At 42.0% G+C, this 26,212-nt stretch overlaps 1 protein-coding gene across 2 annotated transcripts in view; it reads left to right on the top strand.

Moving 5' to 3' along the window:
- Positions 1–26,212, top strand: part of GPAT3 (glycerol-3-phosphate acyltransferase 3) — a 70,315-nt gene that overhangs the window by 35,880 nt on the left and 8,223 nt on the right. For both annotated transcript variants that reach the window (XM_062199179.1, XM_062199180.1), the window contains 7 exons: positions 10,640–10,910; positions 15,481–15,555; positions 16,466–16,555; positions 17,907–18,000; positions 22,799–22,914; positions 24,676–24,731; positions 25,844–25,929. In XM_062199179.1, the coding sequence (XP_062055163.1) occupies positions 10,640–10,910; positions 15,481–15,555; positions 16,466–16,555; positions 17,907–18,000; positions 22,799–22,914; positions 24,676–24,731; positions 25,844–25,929 (788 nt within the window). The remainder of the gene's footprint in view (positions 1–10,639; positions 10,911–15,480; positions 15,556–16,465; positions 16,556–17,906; positions 18,001–22,798; positions 22,915–24,675; positions 24,732–25,843; positions 25,930–26,212) is intronic.

A 26,212-nucleotide genomic window follows, 5' to 3' on the forward strand; every position in this document is an offset into this window, starting at 1 on the left:
AGTGGAGCAGCCAGGACTCTAACTGGCACCAATATGGGATGCCAGCTCTGCAGACGGCAGCTTTACCCACTACACCACAGTGCCAGCCCCAAATATTTCTCCTTCTAAACATCTTAATTCGAGTATGTGCTACATATGCTGCCAAAGCAAGCAGAAAATCATCTCAACTTGTGAGGTGTTGAATGGGTTACATACATCTTTTGTGTCAACAAAATGATCATGTGATTCAGAGGTAGGAACAAATTTTGCCAGCTTTTGGCTGGGGCAGGGGGCACTATTGCTGCCTTCTTTAATAAGCAATGTGAGGTGAGTACCGCAAAATTAGATGTAGTAGCTTGGAAGGGCCTGTGCAGGAATGGACCCTGACACTTAGCCTCATTAGCTTCATGATCAATCTTTGGCTTGGGACCTTGAGGTCAAACCTGGAGTTGTCGTGGCTGAAAATATGGCTGGGTTACTGAGAGAGAGAGAGAGAGAGAGAGAGAGAGAGAGAGAGAGAGAGAGAAAGAGTGTGTTTTTTGTGCCAACAATAATACAATAAACTAGGCGTGATTATGCTTTGTAAACTTTGTTTTATCTGGAAGAAATGACAAATGCTGCTTCTGCCTTGAAGTGGACTGAGGAAGTAAGACTACTGTGGGGACATCTGTGCACTGACATTTTACAGAGCTGTGAACTGGACAGAGCCGCTTCCTCAGACAACAGAGACCAGGCTGAACTATAGAACAGAGGGCTGGTTTGGTGGACCTAGGTTTTTGGTTTTTTTGTTTGTTTGTTTGTTTTTGGTGGGGGCAGCTGCTTATTGGAAGGTATCACCAAGAGGAAATCAGATGTGTTCTAGGCTGGAAATATGGCTTCCCTAGTAAGAAAAATAAAGGGAGACCGAGAAGGATGATCAAATGTAGGTGGATTTGTGACAAGTGTATGACCAGGTTATGTTCATTGGTGCGGGGTGGGGGTGGCGGCAGCATATAAGTATCCTGTATCAGTGAATTTCCTTTTCTCCCCTCAAAGATAGGAGCAATACTAGGAAGACTTACTACTTAGGGCTTTCTGTTGAACAAAGGAGAGCTGGGGATGACATGGAGTTGATGAGAATGAGCTTACGTAATTGGGGTTCGTCAAGAGGGCAAGTGTTGGACACATTGACATGGAACTTGGGATTTTAAGCTATGAGGAAGTATTTGGTTTTGGAGTTACAGACTTGGTTGCAAACCCAGGTTCTGTTCCTTATTCTCTGTGGCCCTGGGCAAGCTACTCAGTTCTTCTGAGCCTTAGTTTCCTCATGTTGTAACATGGGGATGATACATAATACCTTCCGAGATTATGAAGATTGTTAAGTGTCAAGGGTTTAGCAAACAGCTTGGCACCAGAAAGCATTCAGTAATGTCAGTTACCCTCTAGTTTAGGAAGAAAAATTTTAAAATCGTAGTGGAAGGGGTGGATATGATTGGCCAGAGCCACTAATTGAGATTCTAGCTGTTTATTTTTTGAAAGACAGATGGAGAGAGAGGGAGAGCAAGAGAGCAAGCAAGCTAGCAAGCTAGCTTGCTTCCACCTGCTGATTTACTTCCCTAGTGCCCGTAACTGTTCAGGTTGAGCCTGGCTGAAGCCTGGAGCTAGGAACTCAATCCAGATTTCCCACAGGGCTATGGCAGGGACTCAAGTGACTTGAGCCATCATCTGCTGTCTTCCAAGGTGCACATTAGCAGGAAGCTGGATTCAGGAATAGAGCCAGGACTTGAACTCCTGCTCTCCAGTATGGGATGCAGGCATCACAGGCGGCATCTTAGCCACTTTGCCAAATGCTTGTCCCCTGCTGGATGAGTTTTTACATATTCCGGTAGTTACCATCAAGGTAAAGAACATATGCACATATTAAAATGTGCTCCAGTTGTTGCCCAGAATGTCTTTTATCCCTTGGTCATGTACTTCTATTCTGATTTCTGTCATTGTCATTTAGTTTTTCCTATTTTTGTGACTTTTTGTCCCCCAAATCATGTCATATTGATTAGTGAGATCTTACCATGTTGCATGAATCAGCGTTTTGTTTGTTTGTTTGTTTGTTTGTTTTAAGTAATCACCGTGAGGTATTCCTTTATACAAACCCCAGTAATTTGTCCATTACCATTTTGTCTGGCATTTGGGCTATTTACAGTTTCTAGCCTGTAATCAAGCTGCTTTGAGCACTGTTGTACAGATATTCTTGTGAATATCTAGATCGTAGGGTAAGCAAGCCTGTGTTTGACTTGATTAGAAATTGCTAACTGCTATTCCCAAGTAGTTGTCCACTCTCTGCAGAAATGGCGGAGTTTCACTGGTTCCATGGGTTCTCCAGCACTTGGTATTTTTGGCCTTTAAAATTTTGGCTATTGGGACCGGCACTGTGGCGTAGTGGGTAAAGCTGCCACCTGCAGTGCTGGCATCCCATTTGGTGTGGGTTCGAGTCCTGGCTACTCTGCTTCCAATCCAGCTCTCTGCTTTGGCCTGGGAAAACAGTAGAAGATGGCCCAAGTCCTTGGGCCCCTGTACCTGCGTGGGAGACCTGGAGGAAGCTCTTGGTTCCTGGCTTCGGATTGACACAGCTCCTGTTGTTGCCACCATCTGGGAAGTGAACCAGTAGATCTCTTTCTGTCTCTGCCTCTCTGTAACTCTGACTTTGAAATAAATAATCTTAAAAAAAAATAAGTTTTTAGGGAAGAGGGAAGGTGTTGATAATCAGAAGCACAAAGGAGTTGCTATGAAATAAGCATCGCCAAATTGCTGATGTTGGGAACTTTGGACGTGTATATCTAGAACTTAGGCTGGTGGTGGTGTGGCTGAATGATTGTGAAAGGTGGCAGAAGGTGGGCTAGAAACCTATGCAGTTAGGTGACTGTGTAGTTGGTGCAGTATTTAACATGTTCATATATGTGGCTATATGTGGTGATTAATAACTAGGAGAAGGCCTGGGCGGAGATCGGTGGTATGTTTCAGGGATCCATCCTGAGTAGGAGAGAGATCTTTCCAGCCTTTAACTACATCCAAGTGATGGCTTGAGCATGGGCCATTCCTTTTTCTTGGCATTGAGTATTTCTCTTCTTTAATCCAGTGCACTGGTCCATCTCCTTCCAGCACTCGGTTGGTCATTGTAACTGCTTCACCTGGGGCTCTTCCATCAGGCCAACAACAGTTGTGGGCCAGGCTGCAAGTTTGGGTTGCCAGGGAGGGATGTAGGCTTGGTTTCCTTGCCAAGGCTGTGAGCGCCTAGAGGAACTTCTCTTACCAGGAAAAGGAAGCATGAGCAGTAGCTGGTACTGGGACAGGGAAAATCCTACTTACACAAATGCTCAGTAATTGGAGGAGGGATTAGGAGTGTAGCATTCACAGACGAGAGTAACATCAGAAAGGTACAACTTCATGCATTTTCCAAAGTGAACTTCCTTGTCCAGCCCTCATCAAGATCAAGAAATAGAACTTCACTGGGGTCCCTGATACACCCTCTGAGTCACTATGGGATCAGGGACAATGCCAAACAAGGTTTAATTTAAAATTTTCCCACAGAAACGTGGTTAGGTGAGTTGCTTTATTCCATTTTTACTTATTACTATATAGTTGCCTTTTTTTTACTTATTTTTATTTATTTATTTTTAAAAATATTTATTTACTTGAGAGGTAGAGTTGTAGACAGAAAGGGAGAGACAGAGAGAGAGAGGTCCTCCATCTGCTAATTCACTACCCAAATGGTCACAACGGCCAGAGCTTTTGCCAATCTGAAGCCAGGTGCCTAGAGTCTATCTGGAGTCCTCCACATGGATACAGAGGCCCGAGAATCCAGACCATCTTCTGCTGCTTTCCCAGGCCATAGCGGAGAGCTGGATCGGAAGATGAGCAGCTGGGACTTGAACTGACACCCATATGGGATGCCAGCACTGCAGATGGAGGCCTAGCCCACTATACCACAGCACTGGCCTCTCTTTTTTTTTTTTTTTAAATTTTTAAAATATTTCTTTATTTGAAAGGCAGAGTTCACTCCCTAAATGGACACAATGGCCAGGTCCGGTTCAGGCTGAAGCCAGAAGCCCAGAACTCTAACGTAGGTCTCCCATGTGGGTGCAGGGGCCCAAGCACATCTTCTGCCGCTTTCCCAGGCACAGTGACAGGGAGCTAGGTCTGAAGCAGAGCAACCTGGACTTTAACAGGTACTCAGATATGGGATGCTGGTGTTGCAAGTGGCAGCTTAGCCTGCTGCACCATGACACCTGCTCCATATATATTTTTGGGTTAGTTAAGTTTATGATTGAGTAGAGTTCTTGGTAAAATTGACTTGTTCAGACAAGGTTTCCATGAGATAATATATTCTGAACACTGAGCTTCTGACTTTTGGAGAATAGACATTGGTAGGTTAAGGGTCCTCTGTATATAAGCTACTAAAGTCTTTTGGGTTTATAGTAGACTTTGATTTCCCTCCCTCCCTCCCTCCCTTTCTTCCCCCCCCCCCCCCACCTTTCTTTCTTGGTCTCTCTCTCCCCCTCACCTTTTTTTTTTTTTTTAATTTAAATTATTATTGATTTGAAGAGCAGAAACAGAGCTCTGAACTGCTGGTTCACCCTCTAATTGCCTGTGATGGTTGGGACTCGGTCAGAGTTGGTGCCAGAGGTAGGAACTCAATCCAGGTCTCCTGTGTGGGTGCAGGGCCCAAGCCCTAGGGCCATCCTCTACTGCTTTCCCAGGCCATAGCAGAGAGCTGGATCAGAAGAGGAGCTGCTGGAACATGAACCAGCGGCCATACGGGATGCCAATGCTGCAAGTGGAGGCTTAGCCTACTACGCCACAGCACCAGCCCTACAATTAGTGGACATTAAAACTGTGATTTATAAATGGACAGTTACTCCAAGAGTTCACTTATCTAATTTAGAGTTAATTATGTTTGAGATGGTTTTAACTTCTGTCTCCATTTCCACAGACCTTTCCTATCTGGTATTATTTATGTGCAAGTGACTTGCTGAAGGCACAGGGGCACAGGGCAGCTTGTGCAATTAATGTCTTGCATTAGATGGAAAGATAATTTTAATTTTATTTTCATCCAAGACAGACCATGTTGGCTTGGCCAAAGCATTTGGCGGAAGGACAAAGTTCAAATGTTTATGACTTTACTCTTTTTCAACTTACTTGTGAAATAAAAAGAAAAATCTGGCCCCCCCCCCCCCCTAGTATCAGGGATTTATCGGTTAAAAACTGGGTTGCTTTGATGGATCATTATTAATTCATTAAAATACCTGGGTTGTCTTATTGACATTAAAACTGAAACAAGCATTGTTATCTGTTCTGGTTAATCTGGTATGTGTTTATATCTGTATTCTGAGATGATCTAGTCTGTTCAAGAACACTTTTTTTTGTGCCAAAAGAAATATTTTTCTTTTCTAATCTGTAATTTGAAGCTTGATCAATGGTGAGTGTTCCTTATATTTTGATGAACTGAATATTTTTTCCAGCTAGTAATTCTGACCCTCAGTCCTTAGTACACCTCAGGGAGGAAGTTATAGTATGGTTTTAGCAGTGTTTCTTTGGATACCTAATTCTATCGTCCTACCCCTTGTCACATGTTGTGTATCTAATAGTGGAGAACTTGTAGGTAGTAGCTGCTCTGGAGTATAGATCTTTATCTTAGGGACAGCTGAGTTCTGCATAACATATGTACTCACCACCTAGTTTACCAAAGAAGACATTACAGAAGCAATGCATTCCCCTGAGTATCCTTCCCGATCCCATTACTCTGCCACCCCTTGGAACTACTGTACTGATTTAGATACTTATTTTTATGCACGTTTTTCCTACTTCTCCTACACAGATATAAGTCTCCAGTATATACTATTTTTTGTATTGCATTAGTCAAACTCTATATAAAACATATTTGTCTTTCACATATCATTCTTTGTTATTCTGATGTTTGAGAATCATCTAGGTTCTAGTTAATTTCTTTTAACCTTGGATAGTTAGAGTGTGTGTGTGTGTGTGTGTCTGTCTGTCTGTCTCCATTTGGTCTCTGTTTAATGGATCTTCCACTGTTTCCACTATTTTCCTATCACAGATAATGTGGCTAAGTGTTCCTATACTACATATAATGTATTTTTTTTAAAAGATGTATCTGTTTATTTGAAAGGCAGAGTTACAGAGAGAGGGAAGGAGAGAGAGAGAGATCTTCCATCTGTTGGTTTCCCAAATGGTCACCAGAACCAGCTGGGCCAGGCTGGAGCCAGGAGCCTGGAGCCTGGAGCCTTATCCTGTTCTCCCACATGAGTACAGGTGCCCAGAGACTTGGGCCATCTTCTACTGCTTTCCCAGGTGCATTATTAGGAAGGATCTGGATCGGAAGTAGAGCAGCCAGGACTCGAACTGATGCTCATATGGGATGCCGGCACTGTAGTCAGTGTCTTTAGCTCACTGTGCCACAGCGCTGACCCCTATGTACGATGTATTAACATATTTACTTGTGTATAGTGTGTTTTTTTTTTTTTTTTTGGACAGGCAGAGTGGACAATGAGAGAGAGAGACAGAAAGGTCTTCCTTTTCCGTTGGTTCACCCTCCAATGGCTGCCGTGGCCAGCGCACTGCAGCTGGCACACTGCGCTGATCTGAAGCCAGGAGCCAGGTGCTTCTCCTGGTCTCCCATGCGGGTGCAGGACCCAAGCACTTGGGCCATCCTTCACTGCCTTCCCATGCCACAGCAGAGAGCTGGCCTGGAAGAGGAGCTACCGGGATAGAATCCGGCGCCCCAACCGGGACTAGAATCCAGGGTACCGGCACCGCAGGCGGAGGATTAACTTAGTGAGCCGCGGCGCCGGCCGGCATGTACTTTTTAAAGGTCAACATTTTGAGCAACCTTACCATATTTAAGGAGATAAAAAAAAAAAAAAAAGGCTTAATAAGTAAATGTAAGATGTGATCCTGAATTGAATGTGGGCCAGAAAAAATTTCTGTGAAGAATATTATGGGCACAGTTGTCAAAATTAGAGTGAGGACTGTAGATTAGACATTTGTATTGTGTTCATGTCAACCTCTTTGATTTTGACAGTTGTACTGTGATCAAGTAAGGGAATCACTGTGTCTTAAGGAAATGATATGCTGAAATATCTGGGATCTGGACCTTGTATCTATAATGCATTTTGAGTGGTTCAGAAAATGTATCTTTTAAAAATTTAAGATATAGAACAATAAAACAGTGTGGCAAAAGGTAAGCAATTAATGAATCTGGGTGAAATCATCTATTTTTTGCAGCTTTCCTGTAGTAGATTTGAAGTTGTTTTTTTTTTAAAGGTCTTCCTGAGTTATACTTAGGAGTAGAATTGCTGGGCCTTGGGCTCTGAGTCTTTGAATTTACCAGACAGTGCCAAATTGTTTTCCAATATGGCTCTACTGATTGTATTCCCATTGTTCTACATCTTCACCAATAGTTAATATATCATGTTTAAAATTCTTATTAATCTTATGGGTAGCAGATAGTATCTAATGTGGTTTTAGTTTGCATTTCTCTTATTGGTGGCAGGTTGAACATCTTTTTGAATGTTTAGTCATTAAGATTTATTTTCATGAACTGCTTGCTATATTCTTGGCTTTTTTTTTTTTTTTACTGACTTCTCTTTTTCTTATTACTTGCTTGCATATCTTAATATATTTTGAAAATTAATCATTTGGGGGCCAGTGCCGTGGCTCACTTGGTTAATCCTCCGCCTGCGGTGCCGGCATCCCATATGGGCGCCGGGTTCTAGTCCTGGTTGCTTCTCTTCCAGTCCAGGTCTCTGCTGTGGCCCTGGAAGGCAGTGGAGGATGGCCCAGGTGTGTGGGCCCTGCACCTGCATGGGAGACCAGGAGAAGCACCTGGTTCCTGGCTTCAGATCAACGCAGCGCCGGCCGTGGCTGCCATTTGGGGGGTGAACCAACAAAAGGAAGACCTTTCTCTCTGTTTCTCTCTCTCACTGTCTATAACTCTACCTGTCAAATAAAAAAAAGAAAGAAAGAAAGAAAGAAAGCCATGAATTGTACATTTCAGTGGGTGAATGATGTCATATGTGATTTATGCCTCAATAAAACCCTTTAAAAAAAAAAAAGAAAATTAATCATTTATCAATTAGATGTATTGCAGTTACCCACATGGTTTTGAAAGATGCTTGACCAAAATATAAAATTGAGTTATGTTTTATGTGAGTTACACAGAGTTAACTAGGCCAGAGGGCAGAGAAAATATTGCACATCAAGTGTGTAGGGGCCCGGGGACAGCTGCTTGCTGTTTATAGATCTCTTCTCTCTTGGCTCAGCCAAATAATATGAGGCAATTTGAACTTGCCTTCTTTACCCTGGCCTTTCTGAAAGGTTATTTTTACAACAGCTGTTCACTGTCTCTAGTGCATTTCATTCAGAGATTTATGGAATAGTTTGTTCTTCCTTGCCTTCTAGACTTAAAAAAATTTTTCCTTACTTGTATTGCTACATAATGAAACTCTTGCACTGCTAATTATTGGCCAGTACTTGGTTTGAGTAACCTGCTCTGAGTGCTACTACTGTGCCTATAGGGCAAGGGGGTAATTCAGTGGGTACAATATCTTGGGTCATCCACTAATACTAATTAAACTCTACAGAGTGTGGCCGGCGCCGCGGCTCAATAGGCTAATCCTCCGCCTAGCGGCGCCGGCACACCGGGTTCTAGTCCTGGTCGGGGCACCGGATTCTGTCCCGGTTGCCCCTCTTCCAGGCCAGCTCTCTGCTGTGGCCAGGGAGTGCAGTGGAGGATGGCCCAAGTCCTTGGGCCCTGCACCCCATGGGAGACCAGGAGAAGCACCTGGCTCCTGCCATCGGATCAGCGCGGTGCGCCAGCCGCAGCGTGCCAGCCACGGCGGCCATTGGAGGGTGAACCAAAGGCAAAGGAAGACCTTCCTCTCTGTCTCTCTCTCTCACTGTCCACTCTGCCTGTCAAAATAAATAAATAAATAAATAAAATAAAATAAATTAAACTCTACAGAGTGAAGAATTAACCCACTCAGATTTGACTATCAAGTAAGATAACCTAATGATCATTCAACAAAAGAGAGTTCACCAAAGAAATCTCAAACCCAAAAATCACAGGATATTAGCCCTGTAAGGAAACCAAACCAAATGTTCCTAGTCTTTCAGGTCATAGAAGGACTCTGGTCCCGGCACTGTGGCTGTCCCCAGAAGAATTCACTTCCCACTCTAGGCCGTCTTTCCGTTCTCCTCCAGTGACTTGTGCTGGTATTCCTAAACAAAACCCTAAAACTGAAAGATTGCAGCTCTTTCTGTTGATGCTCACGCCCAGTTCTCCAGGGCATAGAAGATTCAGTACTCTCTGCTTTCCTCATTGATTTCCAAGTAGCTTGGAAAGTGAGGAAATTGAAAGGGAACTTTTTTCAGAGAATTTCACATTTTAATCTTTACCATCAAGAGAGAATATTTTTCTTTGTAGCTTTATGTGGGCAGTACGTTCCTTTGTGAATTTGCACAACCCAGAGGAACCGATGGATGGATAGTCATTACTGTGTATGTGTAGTTACTCTTTACTCTTTGAAGACCTTGTCACTTGTTATTCATATTTAGTAGTTAGAACTAAGTGGTAGTAGTCACTTTTCAGTTTATAAAAATTTCACTGCTTTTAAAAAAATCTTTGAATCTTGTTAATGGAAAATAGATATCTGCATAGAAAGAAAACTAATCCTGTTGCTGAGGGATAACCACTTACTGTTTTCTAATTGACGTTTCTCGTATGTATTATATTTCATAGTTAACCTACAATTTCAAAGTCTTTTTTAATTTGATGTTAGAGTATTATTAATGGATGCAGTAGCTCTCATTGCCTGGATCAGTTAAAATGAAGAATGCTGCAGTGAACACCTGCATTTCTGATTATTTTCCTGGGGTTGGAATTATTGATCATCAGTGAATCTATTTGTAGTCTTTTCGTGCCAAACTGATTTTGACAAGTTGCTTCTAATTCCATACTCAGATAAACTGAATATGAATGATCACCCATATCATTTCCATCATTGAACTTTTATCATTAACCAAAAATGTTGTCAATTTGATAATGTAAAATCTAATCAGCTAATGCACATTTCTTTGATTACTAGTGAGAGAGTTTTGATATATTTATTAACTATATTGCTTCTATGAATTTAGCTTATGAACTTTGCCTACTTTTTTGATAGGACTTTGGGTTTGGATTTGTTTCATTAAATAATTTTTGTGTATTAAAAACATTTGTGGTTCATATCCTCCATTTGCTTGCTTTTTGACTATGGTTTTGATTAAGGGAGGACAGAAGTCTTTATTTTTATACAGTCGAGCTATAGGTGGGGAGCATCTGTTTTGTAAGTTCTTTGGCTAAGGGAATCCAAACGACAGAGGTACCAAGGTCCAGAAGTCCTCCATAATTTATTAGAATCATTGAGTGGAGGCCATTTTGTACAGACTCAGTGATTTCACCTCTTTCCCTCCACAATTGCTTGTCTCTTGTTTCTGAATTCTGCTTCGAATCACCTATTACATTTATTTCCTTGTTTTTTATGTCCTACACAGTTAAAGTTGCCCTGTTGGTCCATTGTTCCTCTGTCCTATGGCATTTTCTCATGTCCTGATGCTTTCTTTTAAGGTATTATCCAAAGAGATGAGTCACCCATGGAGAAAGGGCTCTCTGGTCTGCGAGGAAGGGACTTTGAGCTCTCTGACGTGTTTTATTTCTCCAAGAAGGGGTTGGAAGCCATTGTGGAAGATGAAGTGACCCAGAGGTTCTCCTCAGAGGAGCTAGTGTCATGGAATCTCCTCACAAGAACCAACATAAATTTCCAGTACATCAGCCTGCGACTCACTATGGTGTGGGTGCTGGGTGTCTTAGTACGCTATTGTGTCCTACTGCCTCTGAGGTAAGGCACCTGCCTGATAATGTCATGTTGTAACTGGTTCAGCTTCCTTCTTAAATCATGTTTGTAATGCCTGCGCAAGAGTGTTGTGGTACTAATTCTACCCCCCTTCCAGCTAGGAAACACCACCACCTCTGCAGGAATATGTGAGCTATCCATTCTCCTTTCATGTGTTTGTTTTTTGTTTTTTTTTTGCCCAAGTGATTAGATACATTTAGAATCTGTATCTCCCAATTCACTTTACAATTACAGTAATAGATAATTTGAAAATGGATCAAAAAGGGAAGTTAGAAAAAAAGGAGAGGTGACTTACAGTATTGAGCTCATTAGAAGGTCAGCCCAACTCCAACAGCTGACCAGAAGCCATAGCTTCTCTTTGCGGGTCTGCAGCAGATCATAGCCTCACGGGAGAGAAACTATGCCTGAGAGTAGTTGCTACATGGAGAGGACCATTCAGAAGTGCCAGTTTGTTTCATTAAGACGCTCACTTCTGTTAAATGTTCTCCAGCTGGGTCCTCTTGTGCCTCTGCGCTTGAGTGCCGCCCCATGCAGAGGCCACCTCAAGCCCAGTTTACTGGAAGCGCAATGCAGAACCTGAGTGCACGACACGGGGCAGAGGAATGAAGCTGCAGGTGGCCAAGACCTGTAAATTTAGCCTGGGATGGCAGGGAATAGGCATGTGTGGCAGCCTCAACAGTGCCATGATCCTCTGGCTTTATTTTCCTGGCCGTGACCCTGGCATCCTCAACAGAGCTTTCCAGGCAATTGCTAAAATTGGCACTTGGATTGAAACTGGTTTACCATCCCTAGGGTGCCCAGTGCTTGCCTCATTCAGATGAATGACAAGTGAAAGCATTGCTTAAGTATAGGCAAATGCAGATCCCCAAAAAGTTCTTTCTCTTTTCTTATGCTCATATTGCCAGTGTCTTGACATTAAGGCAGCTATGCGTTTTGGGAATAATTTCAGCTGTGATGCCAAAGTGAAATTCAAGGTTTCGTATCCACTTTTGCTTGAACCTTAGGCCAGTGCTCCCAAAGTAAAGTTCATGTACCCTGGAGATGTATGAGATTATCTATTGCTGTGTAGGAAGGAAGTGTTAGGGCTTTTATTAAAAACTTCTGTTTACAATTATACCTTCTGCTTACTCTGTTTTTATTCTTAAAAAGAATTGATGGGGCTGGCATTGTGGCCTAACTGGTAAAGCCACCGCCTATGATGCTAGCATCCCATATTGGCGCTGGTTCGAATCTCAGCTGCTCCACTTCCAATCCAGCTCCCTGCTAATGCATCTGGGAAAGCAGAAGATGTTCCAAGTGTCTGGGACCCTGTTGTCATGTGGGATTTATTTTATTTATTTGAAAGGCAGAGTTACTGAGAGAGACACAAAGAGAGATCTTCCATCTTCTGGTTCACTCCCTAAATGGCCGGAATGGCTGGGGCTGAGCCAGACTGAAGCCAGGAGTTAGGAGCTTCTTCCAGGTCTCCCACATAGGTGACAGTGACATAAGTACTTGGGCCATCTTCTGCTGCTTTCCCAGGCACATTAGCAGGGAGCTGATTGAAAGCGGAGTAGTCAGGACTTGAAGTTGCACCCACATGGAATACCTGCTGCATTACAGGTGGCAATCCCACCCTCTACACCACAACAGCGGCCCCTGTAAATGATTTGTTAAAAGAAATAATTGTTACAAAGTGAGAAATCTAAAAGTGAGACCATGTTAAAATTGATTGTGGTGATGGTTGTACAACTCAATGAGTATGCTAGAAACTGTTGATTGTACACTTTTGATGGGTGAATTGTATGGTACGTAAATTGTATTTCAATAAAGCCCTTAAAAAGCAGATTGTAGCTGAAATGTCATATCTAAAGATATCTGAATTTAAACCTATGAAAATTCTTACATTGGCTTATTTAAACTGGTAAGCAGAATTTTCTGGCTTGTTAATGTAGTAAATTAAAAGTTTCAATGGTTTTGAACACAGCTGTTAAACATGAGAAACTGCAATGCCTTCTGATTTAATGGGCAAAAACAGGATTCTTATTAGGGCAAGTTGGAAAAGCATTCTGTAAAAACTTTTCCATAATTTATGTATAATATTCAACAATGATTTAATGATTATTACAGTGACTGACGTGGAAATGTGGCATCTAAATATTCTAACTTTCAAATTGCTGTGTCAAAAGATATTAATTCAACATTCAATAATACTTAAACTTTAAGGCATTTATAGGGAAGCATATTTGACAAATTTTGCTCTCAAAATGTTGCTAATTTTATAATATATAGGTGAAGAATATAATATGTAATTATATCTGGTATAAACTGTTTGAGTGGGGGTACAAATTTGCAATGTTAATGTATAAAATTTTTAAATGTCATATTTTAAAAATATTTACAAAACACTTTTGCATTCTTTATGCTTGCAGAATTTTTAAAGATGTATTTATTTATTTCGAAGGCAGAGTTAGAGAGAGAAAGACACGGAGAGAGATATAGAGAGAGAGATCTTCCATCCACTGTTTTACTCACTAAATGGCTGCAGTAGACAGGGCTGAGCCAGGCTGAATCTAGGAGCCAGCAACTCCATCTGGGTCTTCTACATGGGTGGTGGAAATCCAACCTTTAAGCCACCCCCACTGACTCTCCAGGCACAGTAGCAGGAAGCTGGATCAGAAGCACAACAGCCAAGACTCAAACTGGCCCTCCAGTGTGGGATCCAGGTGTTGTAAGTGGCATCTCAACCCACTGCACCACAAAGCCAGCCCCTGAAGATGCTTTATTATGTGCATGAAACTAGTGTAGTGGTCTTTCTGATATAGCTAGTATAGTACTCTATAAAATAACTAGTATAGAATGACTAGTAACTAATATAGTATGTCATTCTTAAACTCTTATACATAATAGGGATACTTGCTCAGATGTGTTACTGTTGGGGTATTTCCTTAATTAGGTTGAGACCACTGCCTTAAGTTTTTCTATATTAAATAATTCTAAACTGCTATGTTAAATGTTAATAATAATACAACTTTGCTGAAAGACAAAATGAACATACTGGCTAGGAGTGTGGATTCTGGAGCCAGATTGCCTGGGCCCAAATCCTGCCTCTGCAGCTTGTGGGCTATGTAGCCTGGCATAAGTTCTTTAACCTTGCAGTAACTCAATTTCTTCATTTGTAGAGTGAAGAAGATGATGTTGTTGCTTCCTGGAGTTCGGGGATGGCTAAATGTATTAAATATAAGGACTTAGCATATTGCCTGGCACATTTGTAGCATTAGCTGCTGTTTTACCATCGCCTGCTGTAGAATCTGAGATTGAGTAAGATGAGCTATTTTGTGCTACATATGTCTGTTCAGCAGGTGAAGATAGATGCAAGTCAGGAGAAAACCAGCTTAACCTGGAAAGCGTCACTGTGCCTGACCTTGGCCTCAGGCAGCCACCGTGGCTTCTCCAAATCTGCAGGGCTCTTTTGATAGTGGAGTTGGCTATGGAATAACCTCATGAATTCAGAAAAAGATGCTGTAGCTCTTCAGAGAGCTAGAAGACCCAGAAAGGCTTCTGGTTCCCGAGGGCGATGTGAGAGACTAAGGGTTCTGCTATCTCTGTTAGACAAAAGGGTTTAAAAATCATTAGTAGTAAAAATTGATTAAAGTGTTGATTTTTTTTCTTCCTTTTTAATTAAATCCCATTTATTTTGAAAGATTTTAAATGTCATCCTTTTCTTTCTGAGTAATTTGAATTCTATTTACATTTCTAGAAATGACTATTTTGCTTTTGAAATGATTGGAGTGAATGTTGAAAGTACTTTTTAGAAAGAAGAAAATCTCTGTGGAGACTAGGGGTTTTTGTCACACTTGTTGCTAACTTATGAGTTAATTTGAACCATGCAAAGAGACAAGAGTTAGATTTATTAAAATATTCCCACATGGAGATAAATTTTGGTGCTTTTATTATGAAAGAGCTTTTAAATGTATTCTCTTCACCAGCCCTTTTATGATTTTATAGGTCAAACTTGACAGCTTTGTGAATGAATTTCCAGGTTTCTCCATGCATATATATATATATATATATTGCTTACACACATTTGTTTTTATTTTGTAAATGATACCATACTGTATAATCTGAAATTTTCTTAGCCTTTTGTTCTTGTATATTTTATAAGAACAGATATTTTTCATTTTTTTAAAGATTTATTTATTTGTTTGAAAGGCCGAGTAGCAGAGAGAAAGAGAGAGAGATCTTCCATTCACTGGAAGTACTTGGGCCATCTTTTGCTGCTTTCCCAAGCACAACAGCTGGGAGCTGGATCGGAAGTGGGCTTGAAATTGCACCTATATGAGATGCTGATGTTGCAGGCAGCTGCTTCACCCAGGGTGCTACAATGCCAGTCTGGCTTTTCCCTCTCAAAATGTATTGTAGGGCATTCTTCCACATCTGATTCTATAGATTTATTCAATCATTCTCCTTAATGTGGATGTCTTATAACTTACTCACAGGTGCATTATTTGTGAACTTTTAGGTTATTTCCCTACTACTTGACGCACTTTTGTGTTACCTTTTCTTTTCCTTTTAGGGTTACCTTGGCTTTTATTGGGATCAGTTTGCTGGTCATTGGAACTACGTTGGTTGGGCAGCTGCCAGACAGCAGGTGAAATCTCCCCTACAGGCAACCAAGGACAAGACTGCCCTTTCTCTCTTTCTTTTTTCTTTTCTTTCTTTCTTTCTTTATTTCTTTTTTTTTTTTTTTTTAATTTTATTTGAAAGGTATAGCTACAGCCTGAGGGAGAGACAGAGAGAAAGGTCTTCCATCCACTGGTTCACTCCTCAGATGGCCACAGTTGCTAGAGGAAAGCCGAGCTGATCTGAAGCCAGGAGCCAGGAGCTTCCTCCAGGTCTCTTGCATGGGTGCAGGGGCCCAAGCACCTGGGCCATCTTCCACTGCTTTCCCAGCCCATAGCAGAGAGCTGGATCGGAAGTGGAGCAGCCAGGGCATGAACCGGCGCCTATATGGGGTGCCGGCACTGCAGGCAGAGGCTTATCCTCTTTAACCGTAGCGCCGGCCTGGAACTGCCCTTTTTCCTAGCTGTGTCCACAGAGAATATTTGTTTGATTCCTATATTGCATTAGTTTATGTTCTGAGCCCACATGCCAGAATTCTCATTTTGTTTTCAGTCTTTATTTGATTTCTCATTATATCTCATATAAATTTAAAGAAGTTATTTTTTTCAAAAGATTAATGAAGAGAAGAAAGAAAATGGACTGAGGAGCCCAAAGGGGAAGAAGATCATTTAAGTTGGCAGGCTCATAAGGCCGAGACCAAGGCAACTTTGATCCATCTTGGCTGGGAATCTATTGTGGCATTCTAGTAGGCTGGGGACTGTTCATTTCTCTGGGTGAACTTTTACCATCTAAAACTAAATGAACTGATGAAACTCTTAAGAATGGAGCTGCGCTTGCTCAGTAGAATAGAATCCAGAAAGAGCACATTAAAGCTTTTATTGTATCGTTTCTCAGGAGCACCAAGAACCATACAATAAAGTATTTTCTTTTCCCTTCAGCCTCAAAAACTGGCTGAGTGAACTGGTGCATCTGACTTGCTGCCGGATCTGTGTGCGATCCCTGTCTGGTACCATTCATTATCATAACAAGTGAGTGTCTGCTGGCCTCGTGGCCACCGTTATCCCCATAAATCCAGCCTGGGGTTGGCAAGAGCACCCATGGTGCACGGGAGGGAGCAGGCGGCATCGGACTCTTCTGCGTTCATCTCTAGTTCTTTGAGTGTCCCAGACTTCACAGTTCGTAGACCGCCTAAAAAGTGGCCTGTCTGCAGCGGGAAGGAAAGTGTTGTAGTGCTTGGCAGTGGCTGTGTGTGGGCCTGGCGCTGGGCTTCTCGTGCATCATTCCTGTGGTCCCATTTTACAGGTGGAGAGGTGCAAGCTCTGGGATTGGTTGCTTCGAGAGTGAGTGAGTGGGAGGGGCAGGTTTTTACTTGTAGAGTGATGTGGTGGAAAGACTTGGAGTCTAGTCTCAATCCTGCCACTTGCAAAATTCTACAACCGAGTCCTAAAATAAAGGATGAAGTTCTGCTTTCCTCACCCCGATCACAGAGGAGAAAGGCTTCTGAGGAAAATTGTTGGCTAAGTGAAAGAGATTTTTTGAAAAGTACTTTTTGTTTTATTTGAAAGGCAGAGAGACAGAGACAGACACAGAGATCGTCCACCTGCTGGTTCACTGCCTGCATGCCCACCCACAAGAGCACAAGTGGGTGGCAAGGCACAAGTACTTGAGCCATCACCCCCTGCCTCCCAGGGTGTGCATTAGGGGAAGCTGGAGAAGAAGTGAAGAGGGGCTTGAACGAAGGACTCCAGAGTGGGACACGGCGTCCCAAGTGGCCTCTTCAACTGCTGCCCCGAAAGTGGCTTCATTGCCTATGGGTGCAGGGGCCCAAGGACTTGGGCCATTCTCCACTGCTTTCCCAGGCCACAGCATAGAACCGGATCAGAAGTGAAGCAGCTGGGACTTGATCTGGCGCCCATATGGGATGTCGGCACTGCAGGCAGCAGTTTTACCTTCTACACCACAGTGCTGGCCCTAAAAATTTTTTTTTTTTTAAATTTTTTGACAGGCAGAGTGGACAATGAGAGAGAGAGACAAAGAGAAAGGTCTTCCTTTACCGTTGGTTCACCCTCCAATGGCCGCCGCTTATCCTGGTCTCCCATGGGGTGCAGGGCCCAAGCACTTGGGCCATCCTCCACTGCACTCCCGGGCCACAGCAGAGAGCTGGCCTGGAAGAGGGGCAACAGGGACAGAATCTGGTGCCCCGACTGGGACTAGAACCTGGTTTGCCAGCGCCGCAAGGCGGAGGATTAGCCTAGTGAGCCGTGACGCCGGCCCTAATAAATGAATATTTTTAAAAAATAAAGTGAATCTCTGCATGCTGTCCTGCCAAATGGTGGCCACTGTTTCAGGTTTAATGTTTCCCGTTGTTTGTATTTGTAGGCAGTACAGACCCCAGAAGGGCGGCATTTGTGTTGCGAACCACACCTCCCCAATAGATGTTTTGATCTTGACGACAGATGGATGTTATGCCATGGTAAGAGCAGCTCACTGATCCTTCAGTAGCTGTGTGTTCTGTGATTGCTCAAACTATTTTGGCACAAACTAGGAAGTTGGTTTCACTTCAACTATTTGGGTTTTACTATTGTAGCTATATGTTATTTATTTGCATCAAGAAAATATAGTGTAAGAAAAGTAAATGGTTATTATATTTAAGATAGTAGGAAGTTTGCTTACTGAGATACAGACACTCTTGCACTTCGTTTGATTGTGAAGTTGATTGTGTTTTTCTCCAAAAATCAATACACTTTGCAACATTGAGGTCTTCCTCCTGATAGTGGTACAGTTCCCCTAACCTGCCAATTAGTTCTCCCCTCCTTCAGGAACTTAAATACAATTAGAGTTTATCTGGCTCTTCAGTGAGGATCTAGCAAGAAAGGCAAATATTTATACCACGTTGTCTTTCTCAATCTCTGTCTATAATCACACAAGAAAAGAAAACACAGAACCCAACCACAAACCACGAAGCCCACAGTAAAGCTAAGCACTTGAGGCCATCATGTCCCAAGGATGAACAGGAACCACATTCTGGCATTTCTCAAATCTGGGTTTTCTGTTACCCTTACAAATGTGTCAGGATTTCCTGCATCTCCTTCACAGATCAGGTAAAGTCTGCAGGGTAACTGACTGGACGGGGTTCATATTCCTATGGTGGTGACTTGGGCTTCAGACAGTAGATGAGTTTTATTTTATTTACCAGCTCCAGGGGTAGGTCTGGGGTGCTTTTCTGGGATGGCGTTAGAAATGGAGCCACTGTTGAGTATGTGCTGTGGATTGGAGAATGGGAGTACTGATACTTTGTCAGTGTTTAATGGTCCAACCTTTGTGAAGTTCCTGTTTATTGCCATATATTTTAATCTGTCCAAAATATAAGTTCAGGTATATAATTCTTGGAATCTGCCTTTTAGCACATAATCAAATTTCTCTAAATAATGGGATTTTTTTCTGAATCTAAGGAAACTTTTACCACGTTTATGAAAACACTTATGGGGATTGATGAGTCTTAATCTTTTTAAGATTGGGTATCAGTTGTGTATTTTTATGTTTGGTTATGTATTTTATGTTACATTTAGAAAAAACAACATAGATGTGCATCATACAAACACAATTGTGAATATAATTTTTAAGTGTTGATGGGTCCCTTGGATCCCTTAAAGAGCATCCAAGGACTTGCATGTTAAAAAATGTCAATAGGCCCGCTGCACACTTCTGCAGATATGTAATAATCCTTTTATTTAGGATTAGACAAACAGTTTCATTTACATTATATTTGACTTTTTTCATAATCCAAAGAAGCTAGGGCTATTTGGGATAAGATTTTATTATAGATTAAAAAGTAGAGACTTGAGCAATTAACCTGCCTGTCCCTGTCTGTTTTGTGTTGCTATAACAATACCACAGACTGGTAATTTATAGCAACCAGCAATTTATTGGCTCATATTCCTGGAGACTCGGGACTCTAACATCAAGGCCTGGCATCTGATGAGGGTCTTCTTGCAGTACATCATCATGGCAAGTGGAAGGTCAAAGGACCAAGAACATTAGAGAGCAGTTCCCATCTCCCAACACTGTCACTTTGGAGATGAAGATTCTAGTACTTGAATTATGGCAGACACATCCAGCCCAAAGCACTGCTTAATTGTGATCTTTTGTTTCTGGGGCCATATGTGCGTTCTGTGTTCTGGTCAACAAAGAGTTGAAACCCATTTATGATGGAGGGCCTCAGAGGTTTGTTGGCATTGTCCATGCTTTTTTGATAACATGGAACTGCACCGTCAATATTAGCCACAGTTTGGAAAAGCACGGTAACTGCAAGCTGTTTAATGAGTTGAGCGGTAAAGGTCTAAAGTTAATTGTACTTAAATTGATGTGGTGCCGGTGAGAAGTGGGAGGAAACTATACAGACTTCCTCCAGAGGTTGTAACTGGCCTCTGCTGGTTAAACATATAAATTATTCCTCTGGAGAACATTAAAGATCTCTTTTCAATGACTTTTTTTAAAAAAAGAATTTATTTTTAATTAGCAGCTAAAAATTGTGTAACATGATATTTTGACAGCCATACACATTGTGGAATGACTAAAGGAATATCATACCAATTACCTGACTCAGTGACTTTTCTGCAGTCTTCTTTTTCCTCCTGGACAGATATCTCTACTATTTTTAAAATTAAGAAATAGTTTCAAGCCTTACAAAAGAGTTGTAATAATAATAATATCACTTAGGATTCCATTTACCCTTTATTCACATTTATCTCGGTAACATTTTGCCTCATTTACATTATCATTTGTATTCTGATATACTGGCTCTCTGTCCACAGAGGAAGTGTACATATTTTCATTTTTAGTATATTTATGATATTTATTTCTAATATTTATGTTGGAAATCTGAATCTATACAAATATATCCAATTCATTGGGTTCTTTCTTGCTCTAACCCAACATTATCAATTACTCATTCTTACATAATCAAATACTCATTATTTTCTAAAAAATTTTAAAATGTATTTATTTCCATTTTATTTGAAAGGCACAGAGACACAGAGAGTGGGTTGGAGACAGAGAAAGATTTCCATGTGTTGGTTTACTCCCTCAGTGTCCACAACAGCTAGAGCTGGGCCAGGCTGAAGCCAGGAGCCTCGAAATCAATCTGGGTTTCCCACATAGGTGTCACAGACCCAGGTACTTTTTGGAGCCATCTTCTGCTACCTGTACATTATCAGGAAGCTGGAATCGGAAGCAGAGTTGGGACTTAAACCATATACTCCCATAAGGGATGTGGGTGTCCCAAATGTGTCTTAACTGCTGTGCCAAAGGCAATTCGTAATAAGGTAAGCCTCCACCTACAGTGCTGGTGTCCCATATGGGCGCTGGTTCAAGTCCCAGCTGCTCCACTAACTGCTGTGCCAAAGGCCAGTCATAATAGGTTAAGCCTTCACCTGCAGTGCTGGCATCCCATATGGGCACTGGTTGAAGTCCTAGCTGCTCCATTTATGATCTAGCTCTCTGCCATGGCCTGGGAAAGCAGTAGAAGGTGGCCCAAGTTCTTGGGCCCCTGAACCCATGTGGGAGACCTGGAGGAATCTCCTGGCTTCAGACTGGCCTAGCTCCAGCCATTGTAGCCATCTGGGGAATGAACCAGCAGATGGGAGACCTCTCTCTCTGCCTCTCCTTCTCTCTCTGTGAAACTCTGCCTTTCAAATAAATAAGTAAATCTTAAAAAAAGAAAAAAAAAAAAAAAAGGCTAGCCTCTATTTTCTGAATCATAAAAATGCAAGCATACCACAAAAAGTTTGTAGAGAAATGGTATGAAGGGTAAGTTTATTTTGGTGCAAAAGACTTTTGAAATCCATACATAATTTTTTCATAATATGCATTTTCCATGAATTTTTTGAAGACCTTTTGTACATCTAAAATTGCTTCAGAATTGCTTCACCTATAGTTCTACAACCAAAGCAAAGCAAAGCAAGCCAGAAAACCACTCACAGGGAATAGGGTTCAAGATGTTTTGTAGTTCTTATTATCCAACCATAATGGAAGATTTGTCATCAAATCATGTTTTTGTTTTTTTTTTCTTTAAAGTTCCTTGAATTTTCTCCCATTTTCAACATTGTTCTTTTATTCATTTGAAATATAGTCAGGTTCATTTGTTTCAGTTTGCTTTTAGTTTATTATTATGTCCTTATTGTTAACATTTTATTATTTTTTAATATGTAGGTTATTCAGATGTCAAAATAAAATGAAAAAGGCATACTGACCTAAGTGCCACTCCCTCCCATGTTCATTCCACTCCATTCCTTTCTGTTCTTGTAGGTTTCTTGTGGGTTTTGGGTATCCTTTTGGTATCTCTTATAGAGAGAAACATATATATATATATATGTGTTATTTCCCCTTTCATTGTACACAAAGAGTGTCATACTGTACTTGTTGTTTGCTTTTTCACTTATCTATGTCTCCTGGAAATCACTCCTTATCACTCACAAAGATCAACCCTGCCCTTCTCCCAATTGTATAGTACTCCATTATAAGTATGTACTGTTGTTTATTCATTTAGTTTCCTATATTTGGACATTTAGATAGTTTACAGTCTTTCACAGTGATAATGCTTCATTAATAACCTTGTGCATATGTGTTTTGATTTTGTTGGAGGTTTATCTTCAGGGTGAATTCCTTGAAGAAGAATTATTTATTTAAAATATTTATTTATTTATTTGAAAGAGTTACAGATAGAGAGAGGGAGAGACAGAAAGAGAGAGCCTCCATCCGCTGGTTCACTCCCCAAATGGCTGCAATGGCCAGGCTGGGCAAGATGAAGCCAGGAGCCAGGAGCTTCTTCCCGGTCTCCCTCATGGTTGCTGGGGCCCAAGCGCTTGGACTATCGTCTACTGCTTTTCCAGGCACATTAGCAAGGAGCTGAATCAGAAGTGGAGCAGCCAGGACTAGAACCAGTGCCCATAGGGGATGCCATCACTGCAGATAGAGGCTTAATCTAAGCCACAGCACCGGCCTAGAAGAGGAATTATTGATATGAAGTATACGTGTATTTGTTGTTTTGACAGATGTTCCTCAGTTTCCTTTCTGTGCTGTTGTAAACTTCTCTTTTTTTCCTTCCGAGCAATGTGTAAGAGTGTTTCAAGTCCTTTAATCAGACTAAGAACTTCAGTAGGCAGAAGGCAACCAGCCTTGTCTCTGAGTCGGGGCCAGGAATTTAATGGTACTTTTGAAAGAAGCTTTCCTTGAGCAGCTTTGCCTTTAAATTCTTCTCATGGTCCTTCTAGGTTGGCCAGGTTCATGGTGGATTGATGGGAATTATTCAGAGAGCTATGGTGAAGGCTTGTCCCCACGTCTGGTTTGAACGCTCGGAAATGAAGGACCGACATCTGGTTACTAAGAGGTAAGCTGGGAGTTTCCTGCATATTTATTAGGGTAGCATAAAAGCCTATAAATCTTCACTTCCCTTCCAAAGAGGGTAGAGCAGGAGTACAAATCAAAAGACAATACAGTGCTCTGTGTAGGTGGATTCCTCTGGTGAATCACTTGTATCAGCAAGATTTTTAAAAAATGCAGTGGCATAGTCAAAGTGGAATAGGTGTTGGGATTGGAAGGCTCATCCATCTGTATTGCTTTTTTTTCTTCTGTAGGTCAGTTGCTGAATTTTCAAAGTTAAAAATTACTACCTTTGACAGTTAAATAATTGATAGCTGTTTGCAGAATAGATGATTGATTGTTTGCTACTATTATCACTTAATCCGGCCATAGACTAGCTGTTGACCCTAATGGAATGGGAGAAGGAACCTCTGGGGTTTGGTGTAGAAATGAGTTATCAGCGGCCTTTGTTGGGAAGCAGATTTTTGCCTGGGACTTTAAGTGAAGGTGCTCTGGTCATTGCTCCTATGAACATGAGAGTGGCTCATGCTCTTAGCAAAAATTGTTTGAAAGAGAGAGAAAGTGATAGATACCTCATATGCTGGTTTGCTCCTCAAATATCTGCAATGGCTAGGGATGGGCCAGTGCCTGTGGCTGGGAACATAATCCAAGTCTTCCAAATGGGTCATAGGAGCCAATTACTTTTTTTTTTTTTTTTTTTTTGACAGGCAGAGTGGATAGTGAGAGAGAGAGACAGAGAGAAAGGTCTTCCTTTTTGCCATTGGTTCACCCTCCGATGGCCGCTGCGGCCGGCGCACCGCGCTGTTCCGATGGCAGAAGCCAGGTGCTTCTCCTGGTCTCCCATGGGGTGCAGAGCCCAAGCACTTGGGCCATCCTCCACTGCACTCCCTGGCCACAGCAGAGAGCTGGCCTGGAAGAGGGGCAACCGGAATAGAATCCGGCGCCCTGACTGGGACTAGAACCCGGTGTGCCGGTGCCGCAAGGCAGAGGATTAGCCTGTTAAGCCACGGCGCCGGCCGGAGCCAATTACTTAAGCCGTCATCACTGCTTCCCAGGGTCTGCATTAGCAGGAAGCTAGAGTCAGGAGCCAGAGCTGAGAATCAAACCCAGGTACTCTCATGTGGGATGTGGGCATCTTAGCCACTAGGTAAATGCTTGTCACTGGCCCATGCTCTTTGGAAAGTATCTTTTGAAATTTGCTTCAGGTTGGAAAAAAGATTCCCCATCTTTAGATTACTTAGCAACTCTGGCAGCTGGGATCTCTCTAACTCAGATGCTTCTGATGAGCAGGGTTGGGAGTACAGGGCCAGCTGCAGGGAGAACAGGGCCGAGGTCTGCAGGAACATCATTCTCACCTCCGGGCTGTGTATTTCAGAGGAAAGTGCAGCATGGCTCCTTTAAGAAGTCATCTTCTTCTTAATGACCGTAATGCAGACAGACCCAGCAATCCATAGTCCCATTCTTCAGATGAGGAATGAGAAGGACACAGAAAAGGGTACAAAGCTCCTGAAACGGGGACTCCAAAGCTCTTGTCATATGACCGACTGATACGCTGTCTAGAGTAGACAGCAGCATTGAAAATCACTCACCATGAAAGTTTCAAAAGGGAAGTAGTACAGATCTCTGTGTGTCTTTAGAAAGAGAATATCTTGAGTTTATTTCCTTGCAGCTTTACAATCATGTTTGTGCTGGTAGAGTGGAAAGGACCTCATAATGACTCAGGCCTCTGTCTTTCTAAAGGTGAAATTTTGATTATTTTTATTCACAGATTAAAAGAACATATTGCGGACAAGAAAAAATTACCCATATTAATCTTTCCTGAAGGTAAGAACAGGGATTGCCTACTAAGCTGTGGTTGATAATAAAATTGTCCTAGGATTGGGATGCTTAGTCCTGACCGATCTCTGCTGTCTTTGAGGAGTGGATTTCCTTCTTTCCTTTGAGATTTAGTTGAAGTTATGGTACCTTTTTTATTTTATTAATTTTTATTACTTTATTGATTTGAAAGAATTACAGGGGGGGGGGGGAGATAGGTCTTCCATCCACTGGTTCACTCCCCAAATGACCGCAGTGGCTAGAGCTGAGCTGACCTGAAGCCAGTAGCTTCTTCCAGATCTCCCATGTGGGTGTGGGGGCCCAAGCACTTGGGCCGTCTTCTACTATTTCCCAGGCCATAGCTGAGAGCTGGATTGAAAGTGGAGCACCTGGGTCTTGAACCAGCGTCCATATTTGCCTGCTGGCACTGCAGGCTGGGGCTTTAACCCACTGCACCACAGTGCCAGCCCCACCTTTTTGATTTTAGAAGTCAATTCTTGGTAGTGATCTAAGAAATTGTGCATGAGTTTTTAAAGATCTTACTTTATTAATTCAAGAGGGAGGGAGGGAGAGAGAGAGAAGAAAAAAAAAGAAAGAGATAGAGCTCCCATCTGTTGATTCACTCTTCAAAAGTCTGTGATCACCTCTGGGTGTGGCCAAAACCAGGGACCAGGAGCTCAATGAAGGTCTCCCACATGGGAGGCAGGGGCCCAACTTGGGCCATCACCTGCTGCCTGCCAGAATGCACATTAGCAGGAAGCTGGAATTGGGAGCAGAGCTGGGGCTTGAACCCAGGCACACTGATACGGAATTCGGGCAGCCCAACCAGCTTCTTAACCACTAGACCAAATACCACTAAGAGCTGTATTTTAAAAATATTGAAATTGTAACCTGTAAAGAAGTTGTACCCGTATAGTGTTTAATAATAAAGCAAAATTTGTTATTAACACTGCTTAGAACTGTCAAGTGAGTACTTAAGCTGGGTTTGATTTGTGAACCAGTAGTAAAATGCATGTAATTTTCATATTTTAAATTGTATCAAAATCATTCTTTTTAAAATGTCCTTTAAAAAATTGACTGCCCTTAAAAATATCCACTCACCTACTTGCATCCCACTACAGGAACCTGCATCAATAATACTTCAGTGATGATGTTTAAAAAGGGAAGCTTTGAAATTGGAGGAACCATCCATCCAGTTGCCATCAAGGTAAATAGCAGTAACAGCAGCAGCAACAAAGGCACTGGCTTGGGACCTTTCCTCTGATACAGATTTTAGGTTTGAAACTGTAAGGGTGAGAGACACTTGTATCTGCTTGACTCAGATTCACTGTTTGTTATATCCTGCTCCATCTGCTTTCTTCTGTCTCTTATTTATTTGTGCGTGGATATGCACTGAGGGACTGTGTGCCAGGCATTGCACTGAGCACGAAGGATATGGCAGAAAAAAACAGACACTGTCCGTACTGTCATCACTTTCCAGGTAGTGGAGA

This window comes from Lepus europaeus, chromosome 8 (assembly GCF_033115175.1).
Source record: "Lepus europaeus isolate LE1 chromosome 8, mLepTim1.pri, whole genome shotgun sequence".
Lineage (NCBI taxonomy): Eukaryota > Metazoa > Chordata > Mammalia > Lagomorpha > Leporidae > Lepus > Lepus europaeus.